At 47.0% G+C, this 11,156-nt stretch overlaps 1 protein-coding gene across 1 annotated transcript in view; it reads right to left on the bottom strand.

Annotated features, from left to right (window-relative positions):
• The window catches only part of LOC141074978 (uncharacterized), a 50,152-nt gene that overhangs the window by 8,663 nt on the left and 30,333 nt on the right, over positions 1 to 11,156 (bottom strand). The window contains exons 2-5 of the mRNA XM_073562306.1: positions 2,727 to 2,903; positions 2,520 to 2,643; positions 2,339 to 2,436; positions 2,050 to 2,140 (exon numbers count right to left, since the gene is read on the bottom strand). Of these exons, the coding sequence (XP_073418407.1) occupies positions 2,050 to 2,140; positions 2,339 to 2,436; positions 2,520 to 2,643; positions 2,727 to 2,903 (490 nt within the window). The remainder of the gene's footprint in view (positions 1 to 2,049; positions 2,141 to 2,338; positions 2,437 to 2,519; positions 2,644 to 2,726; positions 2,904 to 11,156) is intronic.

The following is an 11,156-nucleotide window of genomic DNA, read 5'->3' as shown; positions in this document are numbered from 1 at the left end:
CTCGGATCCGGCCCTGCCCTGGCCGCACAGCAATAATAAAAGAAGAAGCGATGCAGCTGAGTGCTCTGGCGATTTATTGAATGCTGTTCAAACAACAGAACGTTGTTTACGCGTTTCTGGCTAGACGCCCTTAATCATAACCATTATGATTAAGGGCGTCTAGCCAGAAACGCGTAAACAACGTTCTGTTGTTTGAACAGCATTCAATAAATCACCAGAGCACTCAGCTGCATCGCTTCTTCTTTTATTATTTCTTAAAGAGGTTGTCCAGTACTAGGACAAGCACTTCTTAAACTAAATCTTCGTCCCTGATAAAATAATAAAGCTTATATTCACCTGCCAATCTGACTCCCTTCCAGCGGTGTTGGCACTCGCTGCATTGGGACTGCGATGTGGTGGAATGACAAGTGATGCCCGGCACCCATTCAGCGCTGGCGTCACTGAACATGAAGAGGAAGTCCGGGATGAGCTGCAGCTCTGTCTTCCTCTTCATGTTCAGTTTGTCCGAAGGTGGAGACAGTGACGCCAGTGCTGATTGTGTGCCGGGCACCACGTGTCACAACACCGCATCACAGTAGACAAACCCCTATACGTGTATATTACAGCCATAAACCACACAGAGAGTAGAGATCTATCATGGCACAGGTGGAATGTGGTTTATGTAGTTTATCAAAATCCTGCTTCAAGTTATTTGGTTTTAAACAGAAAAAAGAAATTGAAAACTCAGGCTAGGGGAAGATCTGTTGTTATTGTACAGAAATTCACACTTGGCCTCACTGTACAATTAATGTTGTCAATCATAAAAGGGAAGTTTGACCAGAAAGACTGGACCTGGTCTTGGAGGGACCATGAGACATTCAGCGGCACAGAAGGGAGAGAAGATTCATCCGATAAGATCTCAGGGATCTAGGAAGCCAACAGCATCATTACCCTCCGCTTTCTCTTACAGGCCCAGCATAAGATTTTTCTTCAAGTGATTTTCTATCTTGTCAGCACATTCTACGTACGCTGTCATTTGGCTTTATAGTTACAGATCTGGGCAGGTAACGGTCAGCGTCTCCTAATACCAGGGGGTAGGTGGATCCTCCAGGTTGTAAGTGTTAGGAATCTGGGTTCAATAATGCCTATGCGGGAATCCAGATTCACACATTTGTCTCCAGAGCCTAAGTCCTTTTTCCCAGCTTCTGAGCATGCCCATGGGACGAGCTCCCATTGGAGTTCAGGAGTCAGGTGCTCAGGTCCTGCTCCTGATTTCATTGGCTTAGCTCAGAGCTCTGGAGATTTCCGGCAGGTCCCGTACGCTATAAAAAGTGCGCATGGCCGTTATGCCATGCGCTAGTATTTTTATACTGCAGCTGTGTGTTTGGTGACGGATGCTTGGATTGGTGACTGACTAATTATGAAACCCCTTCCCTCGGTTATTACGTCTGTGTGAGTGAGTGGTATTCTGTCAGCACCTGCGCCAACGCGCACAAGCTCCATCTTTCCAGCAGCTTAGCGTCCTGCATCGCGCTTGCGATATTTGCGGTTGCAGCCTGTCCAGGCGTGCGCAGTTGCAACGCCAAGCACACGTGTACATGGTAAGTCCGCTCGGTTGTAGTGACTGTATTTAACTACTCCGGTTTCCGGCTACCGCACGTGTGCCGCTGAGATCATGTGCTGTTAACAGGCTCAGCGATACTTTTGGTATTATTTTTCCCTGCAGCTCTGTGTCATTTAACAGAGCTTGCCTTTTTGCACCTGGGTGAGTTAGAACCCTGTGCATATTACCGCTTTAGTGCTCTGCCTCTCTCAGCAGCGGTTCTGTCATCCACCGCATGGTGGACCCTGAGTGGCGAAGGCACTTTAATTTTTTTTTTTTTAGTGCCTTCTGCCACTCCTAACAGTAAGTCATTAGAACAGTTTTGGGTGGAGGAGAATGCTGTGGTCTAGAGGCAAAATGGTGATCACACGATTGTGATATGTCCAGACTACACCACCGATAAAGCAGCCACAGCTGGTGACTGAGAGGAATCTGTGACTTCTCTGCATTCAGTGGTTACTACTCACCTGGGTAGTCATATGTGGGAATCTCCTCTTTACACCGCTCATCACCCCTCACATATGTCTCTGTAGTATTAATATGGGTCAGATCTTCACCCTGAAACAAATATTGTAATAGTCACAGACAGATGGAGAAGTCCCATCTATGATCAGCTCTAATCCTGCCATCTCCACCGTTCTCATTACACAAGTATAAAATATATAATACTGGTGGATAAAACAAGACTGAGCACAAGACCTTCACAGCCTTCTACACATCATAGGGGAGATCTCCTGACACCTTCTCTCCATCTACCTGATGATCCTGAGGAGCACTGGGATCTTCTTGGTTACAGTCCTGTGGAAGAAGAGGACGGGGACATCTCTCTGGTGTTGTCCTCTTACTGGATAGATCTGGAGGAAACACATACAGGGACTGAATTCATTCTCTACATACAGATAATTATAGGCCGTGTGTATTTAGTCCTGTCTATTACCTGGAGATGTGAGGGGCTGGGGAACCTCCATTATGACGTTCTTGTACAGATCTCTGTGTCCTACTAAATACTCCCACTCCTCCATGGAGAAATAGACAGCGACATCCTGACACCTTATAGGAACCTGACACATACAATGATATCGTCATCCCCCCGATCCCTTCATAGTGTTACTGTATAATGTCCCAGCATTCCCAGCAGTGTCACCTCTCCAGTCAGCAGCTCAATCTTGTAGATGAGGTCTAGGATCTTCTGGTCATTGATGTCCTCATGGATCAGGGGGTGAGGTGGAGGCCCCGTGATTGGGCTCAGGGGTCTTCCCCATCGCTCAGACACAGGGTCCTGACAGCGATCACTAGAGGTCTTCTTCACCACTGTGTAATCCTGGTTATGGAGAGACACATTAATAAATCTCACTACAGACATTTCCAGAGTCCTCACCTCTCCAGTTCTGTCCATCTGTTATTCCCATAGATAAGAATGATGTAATGTGACGTCATCAGAATCTCTCACCTCTCCAGTGAGACGGAAGAGGATCTCTAGGGTGAGGTGTAACATCCTCTCCGCCATCTTGTCTCTGTCCATATCCATCCTTGATGGGTAAATCAGGAAAATTCTCTTCTGTAGAAGATCTTCACTGAGAGGATCCGATATTGTAGAGACCTGAATGAGAAGATGAGACAATGTTTCCAGGCTTCTTCTTGTGGGAATCGGCTGCGATATCCCCTGTGCAATATATAGTATTTCTAGTATTAATGTGCTCAGTAATGGGGGGGAATCTCCACATACCTCCACCTGCAGAGCCGCACTCCACATATATGGCTGCTCTGTGCACAGGACCTGTGATGAGGTCACAGGAGGGGAGGAGTCAGGGGTCACATGATCTCCGGAGTGCAGACCTCCATGGAGCCTTCTCCTCAGTCAGTGACATTCCCGCCATTATTCGCCCCTCACTACTGGCACAATTACCCCGCGCCGCCTTCTCTACACAGTGTTATGTGTGGAATGTAACGTGTGATTTCTCTGGAGGGAAATAGACCTCACACACAGGGTCGGTTTTAGGCAAAGTTTAATATGGGGCCCAAATGCTGACATATTGCACATCACACAGGAGCATTTCGGTTGTAGTTACATGCGCTGAGTTCAGGACGCTAAACAAGCGTGATCGACAATATTGAAATCGTTCCACACTTGTTTCCCGGCCTCTTTCCACCGGCTGAGGAATAATGATGGGAACAGAACAATTACTATTAGATCAATCTGTCCCCATACAGTATCATGTTATCAGCAGCACATCTACAGTTTACACCGGCGATGTGCTGCCGAGAACAATGATTTTTCTTCCAGCATAAACAATCCAATCACTTGATGAATATGCAGCATTTTGCTTGTTTAGTATAATACACCCCATAGTCCGCCATACTTTATAATGTGCACCACAGTCCTCCATAATGTAAAATGCACACCCCATAGTCCTCTATATAATATAATGTGCCCCATAGTCCTCTATATAGTATAATACACTCCCTATAGTCATCCCAATAGTATAATACACCATAATACTGCCATCTGCCACCATTGCACTCTAACCAGCGTGTCTATCTATTCTCCCTACAGGTACGTCACCCAGCTTTCCATACAGACTTCTTACCTCTGCTTCTAATATTCACTTGGTATGTCTTTCAACTAACCCCCTGCTTTACCCCAGTGTCATCCACAACCTGAGTCCTCCATACATCTGTGACCTCGTCTCCCGGTACTTTCCTGCACGAAACCTCAGATTCTCACAAGATCTCCTTCTCTACTCCCCTCTTATCTCCTCTTCCCACAATCGCATACAAGATTTCTCCCGCGCATTCCCCCTACTCTGGAACTCTCTACCACAACATTTCAGACTCTCACCTACCATGGAAACCTTCAAAAAGAACCTGAAGTGATCCTCCGTCTACTGAACCGCCGCACAACCAGCTCTACCCTCACTGTATCCTCACCCATCCCCTTGTAGATTGTGAGCCCTCGCGGGCAGGGTCCTCTCTCATCCTGGACCAGTCATGACTTGTATTGTATAAGATTACTGTACTTGTATGTATTATAAATAAAAATAAAAATAAATAAAAATACCTTTGACAAGTGTCTGCATTTTAAATATCAAGAAATCAGCATAATAATTCAATAGCAGACAGAAAATAAATGGACGATAAGGACAATCACAAACTACCTAAAGAGAAAACTGCAGATTTTTATGGAATAAATTCATGGACTTCAGTGCGCTGCTTGACAAATTCACGAACTCAGGTTATGAGAAAAGATTAACTGTTTTATTTCCCAACGCGTTTCAAAGTGTATACCACTTCTTCCTCAGGGGATGACATATATAATGGCGGGCAGAGGCTCAATCCACTGCTGGGTGGATTGCTGACTGCTGGAGCCTCTGCCCGCCATTTCATTAGGTAATTTATGCTTCCTCTCTTATTACTATGCTTCTTAGGCATCATATATCTGTCTAACCATGGTGAATGGTCACCTGCTACCTGATAATGATCTGTGTATCTAGCTGTTTACTTGATGGATGGAGCTGGTATAAAGAGATATATATCTACATATATACTGTTTGGCGGTCTATTCCTAATTGCCATACATTGCCATGCACTATATGCACGCTGTGATAATTTAGTAACTTTATGTATGCTTTGTTACTGCATAGGTTCTGGTTGTACAGCAATCCTTTTTTATCCATGCAGTGTGCGGTTTCGCACTTTATCGCCCACTCCCCCCCATTTGTATCTGGATGTGTCTTAATTAAAATAAAAACTTTTTTGACTTTACTCTGGACTTATAGTCGCTTTTTTGGAGCTCTGCTCAGTTTTCTCTTTTGTATGTATTATGTATACCCCTCCTCACATGGAATAAATGGCGCTATAATAATAATAAATAATAATACACTCCTCATAGTGCTCCATATAGTATAACGCACCACTATAATAATAATAATCTTTATTTTTATATAGCGCTAACATATTCCACAGCGCTTTACAGTTTGCACACATCATCATCACTGTCCCCAATGGGGCTCACAATCTAAATTTCCTATCAGTATGTCTTTGGAATGTGGGAGGAAAACGGAGAACCCAGAGGAAACCCACGCAAACACGAGGAGAACATACAAACTCCTTGCAGATGTTGTCCTTGGTGGGATTCAAACCCAGGACTCCAGCGCTGCAAGGCTGCAGTGCTAACCACTGAGACACCGTGCTGCCCAATGGATGACACCATAGTCATCCATGCATTTCAATTCACTTCCCATAGTATAATGCACCCCATAGTTCTTCATATAGCATAATGTATTCCCCCATAGTCCTCGATACAGTATAATGCAGCCCACATATAGTATAATGCAGCCACCCCATAGAGTATAATGCAGCCACCCCACAGAGTATAACGTAACCCCCATAGAATATAATGCAGCCCCCCTCATAGAGTATGATGTAACCACCAATCATAGAATATAATACAGCCCCCCATAGAATATAATGTAGCCCAGAATAGAATAGAATACAGCCCACCTCCCCATAGAATATAATGTAGCACCATCAAATCCTCCCTCATAAAATCTAATACAGCCCCCCATAGAATATAATGTAGCCCCCCATAGAATATAATTTTCAGGAACACTGCACTGCACTTGCTCACTGAGCCAGTGCGCGTGTCCTGAGTAAAACAAACTGTGCTCTAAGATATCTCTGGAGCGGGCAGCAGCAGTGAAGATGCGTGCTTCAGACCAGCAGGACCTGAAGCACGTGACTGCTATGGGTGTGGCCTAAACTCCACAGAGCTCTGAACCTGACTGCTGAGGAGCTGCTCTCTGTGGTCGGGAGGAGGGAAGTTAGGGCAGTCTGTGAAGGGAAGGGGAAGTGTGTGGACGTGAGAAGGGGAGCTGGAGGATGAGCAGAGTTAAGGCTCACTCCTAGCTGGAGCGCATGGTCCGTATTCCGGTCTCCGAGTTTGTAGGGACACTCACGGTCCTGCAGCAGAAACCAGAGGAAGCAGCAGCTGTAAATGCTCTGTTCCTAACTAAGGCTCGGAGGCCCCAGCAGCAATGTGTGTGAGCCAAAAGTAAAAGTGTTATGAATGGGTCACCGAGGAGGAAAAAATCTAAACATGCTAAGTGTCATGATCTCAGTGCGGGTTTGACTCGCACACGTGGGGTTAATGTCTGGAACCAGTGCTGATGACTGGCATTTCTGGGGTTAAAGGTTGTGATCCCGGTGCAGGCTTACCTGCACACCTGGGGCTATGATTGTGGCCTCTCCCTGGTTCTGGGGAGGCTTCTTATAGCCTCAGGACGCTCCCATCCCCGTCAGTTATACTCTTGCCCTTGGCATAGTGTGGTGACCCCTGAGTGTGTTTTTGCTGTGTTCTGGTTGCTTGATTCTCTGTGTATGACTTGGTCTGTTCTCTGGATATCGCTTTGGATTCTGCTTGGTACCTTCTATGTCTGTTTGGTTTTGACTGCTGCTTGGCCCTGACTATCCGCTCTGTCTCATCCTTGGTACGTTACTGCTATCTCTGTGTATGACCTCCGTTTTGCCTGACTCTGAGTAATTCTGTATAGTGTCTTTCCATCTCACTAAGCAGGATGCTAAGCCCCGCCCCTTGCAGTCACATGACCGTAGGTCCCGTGTCTGCTTGCTAAACTTCAGCATCCACAGGTCCTCTGCATCGGTACTTTCTGGCTGTACCTGACCCCGGTACCCGTACAGTGTGGGTGAGTCCCTGCTCAGCGGAGGCTGCACGCCGGCGCTGACAGGATCCTGACACTCAGGACACGCGCACTGCCTCAGTGAGCAAGTACAGTGCGGTGTTGCTGACATTATAACTGACCATTAATTTTTTTGGTTTTTTTCCTTTCTCTGCTGAGAAATATGGATCCCATACAATCTCTTGCTGAGCAAATGAAAAGTCTGAGTCAGATGTTTCAGGGTCTATCTCTGGAGCAGCAAGCTCTGGCTCATTCTCAGCAGCAGGTTTCTGAGACAGTGTGGGGGGCTTTAGCTGCTGGGTCTCTGGGGGCTGGGGTGAGTGATGTTGTTTTGGTGTCCCCAGAACCACCTGTTAAACTGCCTGATTTTTTTTCTGGGAACAACAAGGAGTTCAGGGTCTTCATGGAGGGGTGCAAACTCTTCTTTAGTTTGAGGCCACGTTCCTCTGGGGACGAAAGTCAGAAGGTAGGGGTCATTATGTCTCTGTTAAGAGGGTCCCCACAAGCTTGGGCTTTTTCCCTTCCTCTCACTGCCCCTGAGAGAGTGTCTGTGAATGCGTTTTTTGAGGCCCTCGGGCACATATATGATGAGCCAGACCGAGTGCGATTGGCAGAGGACATGGTGATGAGTGTCTGTCAGGGGAAACACTCGGCTGAGTGTTTTTGTACTGAATTCCGCCGCTGGCCGCAGCGATCTCTTGGGACGACGACGCACTCCGAGGACTCTTTCGCAGAGGCTTGCCCGAGCGGTTACAGGATGCCTTGGCATTACATCCCCCACCTAACTCACTCGAGGACGCCATGACCCAGGCCGTCCGAATGGACCGCAGGCAGTGGGCCAGGGGGGTGATGCAGGCGGAGACTCCATTGTTCCCTAGTGGAAAAGAGACTGTTTCTGTAACCATGGACATAGGGGCTCTCTCCCTGAAGGAAAAAGAGAGACAACGCCGGAGAGAAAAGCAGTTATGCTTCTACTGTGGTAAAACGGGACATTGGAAAAGGGAGTGTCCTGATTGTCCATCCTCAACCCGGTCGATGGGAAACGACTAGGTCTGGGTAGTCAGCGGGGAGACTACTCAGACCCTCAGGTACCCTTTTCCTCATTTTCTAAGGTGTTGCTTCATGTGGAACTTTTAGTGGACGATTGTTGTTTTCCCTCTACAGCTTTCGTGGACTGCGGATCATCCATCAATCTCATTGACTCCCAATTGGTCACACGCTGTAAGATAGGGACAGTTAGACTTAAGGTTCCAATCAAAGTGGTGGCCATTGACTCCTCCCCCCTCACTAAAGAGGGAATTCTCTTTATGTCTGACTTGTTTTCACTCAAAGTGGGCGCTACCCATGTGGAAAAATTAAGTTGTTTGGTTCTGGACAATCTACCAGCAGGATTGGTGTTGGGCATGCCCTGGTTACAACGCCATAACCCAGTCATTAACTGGAAAACGGGGGAGATTGTTCAGTGGGGGTTTAATGATTCGATGTTATGTGATAAGTCTGCACTATTGGTTGAACCTGTTAAATCTGTATCTGTGTCATCTGTCGAGCTGGAAGGTATTCCGGAGTACCTGAAAGAATTCGAAGATGTGTTCTCTGAAAGCGAGGCCGAGACGTTGCTGCCACATAGACCCTTTGACTGCGCTATCGAGTTAGTCCCGGGGGCTAAATTGCCTAAAGCCTGTCTGTTTAATTTATATGGCCCTGATCGCTTGGCCATGAAAGATTACATTGCTGAGAGTCTTCGCAAAGGACACACACGTCCCTCAGTCTCACCTGTGGCGGCAGGGTTTTTTTTTGTTAAGAAAAAAGATGGTGGTTTACGTCCCTGCCTCGATTTTCGTGAGCTGAACAAGATTACTGTACGAAATACGTACCCCCTTCCGTTGATTCCCGATTTGTATAATAATAATAATAATAATAATCTTTATTTATATAGCGCCAACATATTCCGCAGCGCTTTACAGTTTAACAGTTCAAAACACAAGTCATAAGTAACAACGCTAACAATACAATAATTAAAGCAAAATAAGACGAAATAAGACGACCCTACTCGTGAGAGCTTACAATCTACAATGAGGTGAGGGAGATACAGAGTACAGGTGTGTATTTACAATGGTGTATTTACAATGAAGGTCCAGCCATCTTGCGGGAGTGAAGGATGGATGGAGATAGTGAATGGGCTACACACGCACACTTACACAGAGAATGACTTTGATTAGTGAATGTGATAGGCCGCTCTGAACAGGTGTGTTTTGAGGGAGCGCCTAAAACTATGCAAATTGTGGATAGTCCTGATTTCTTGGGGTAGAGCATTCCAGAGGATAGGAGCAGCACGGGAGAAGTCTTGGAGTCGGGAGTGGGAGGTACGGATTAGTGCAGAGGTTAGTCGAAAGTCGTTTGCAGAGCGCAGCGATCGGCTAGGCCGATAGACAGAAATGAGAGAAGAGATGTAAGGGGGTGCCGCACTGTGGAGAGCTTTGTGGGTGAGAACAAGTACTTTGAATTGGATCCTATAATGAATGGGCAGCCAATGTAAGGACTGGCGAAGAGCGGACGCGTCCGAGTACCAATTACCCAGATGGACGATCCTGGCCGCTGCATTAAGTATGGACTGGAGAGGGGATAGTCGAGTGACGGGGAGGCCAATTAATAGAGCGTTGCAGTAATCCAGGCGAGAGTGGATCAATGCAACAGTGAGGGTTTTTGTTGTTTCCATAGTGAGAAAAGGGCGGATTCAAGAGATGTTCTTTAGGTGTAAGCGGCAAGAGCGGGCAAGGGATTGTATATGGGATGTGAAGGAGAGATTGGTGTCAAACATAACACCCAGACAGCGCGCCTGCTGCCGGGGTGTTATTGTGGTACCACCCACGGAGAGGGAAATGTCAGATTTAGGGAGGGTAGTAGACGGCGGGAGCAGAAGAAGTTCAGTTTTGGAGAGGTTGAGTTTCAGATAGAGAGCGGACATGATATTGGAGACTGCGGACAGACAGCCACTGGCGTTCTGTAGTACAGCGGGGGTAAGGTCGGGGGAAGATGTGTATAGTTGTGTGTCATCAGCATAAAGATGGTACTGAAAGCCAAATCTGCTGATGGTCTGTCCAATTGGGGCCGTGTAGAGAGAGAAAAGAAGGGGGCCAAGGACTGAGCCCTGAGGTACCCCGACAGCAAGAGGAAGAGGAGATGATGTGGAGCCAGAGAACAAAACACTGAAGGAGCGGTCAGAGAGATAGGAAGAGAACCAGGAGAGTGCAGTGTCCTTAATGCCTAGTGACTGGAGCCTAGAGAGTAGGAGATGGTGGTCAACAGTATCGAAAGCTGCAGATAGGTCAAGAAGAATGAGCAGAGAGTGGTCACCGTTACGTTTTGCTGTCAGAAGGTCATTGGTCACTTTGATGAGTGCAGTTTCAGTCGAATGTAGGGGGCGGAAGCCAGACTGTGAAGGGTCTAGAAGGGAGTGAATGGAGAGGTAACGGGTAAGGCGGGAGTAAACTAGGCGTTCCAAAAGTTTAGAGATGAAGGGGAGATTGGAGACTGGTCTGTAGTTGTTTGTGCAGGATGGGTCGAGAGCAGGTTTCTTTAGTAATGGAGTAACGATGGCGTGTTTGAAGGAGGATGGGAAAATGCCCGAGGAGAGGGAGAGATTAAAGATTGTCGTTAGGTGGGTTGTGACGACTGGAGAGAGAGACTGGAGGAGATGTGAGGGAATGGGGTCGGTAGTGCATGTAGTCGGACGAGAAGAAGAGAGGAGTCTGGAGACTTCTTCTGTGATGGGATCAAATGTGGAGAGTGAGCCAGGGGAGATGCAGGAAGGGATGGGAGTCACAGCACTTGGTGGTTGGGAGCAGATTTCTTGACGGATATTATCTATTTTTTCTGTA

The sequence above is a fragment of the Dendrobates tinctorius genome, unplaced genomic scaffold, assembly GCF_039654945.1.
Source record: "Dendrobates tinctorius isolate UK_male_01 unplaced genomic scaffold, ASM3965494v1 ptg000345l, whole genome shotgun sequence".
Lineage (NCBI taxonomy): Eukaryota > Metazoa > Chordata > Amphibia > Anura > Dendrobatidae > Dendrobates > Dendrobates tinctorius.
Note: the sequence above shows the minus strand (reverse complement) of the source record. Positions and strands in the feature narration are given on the sequence as shown.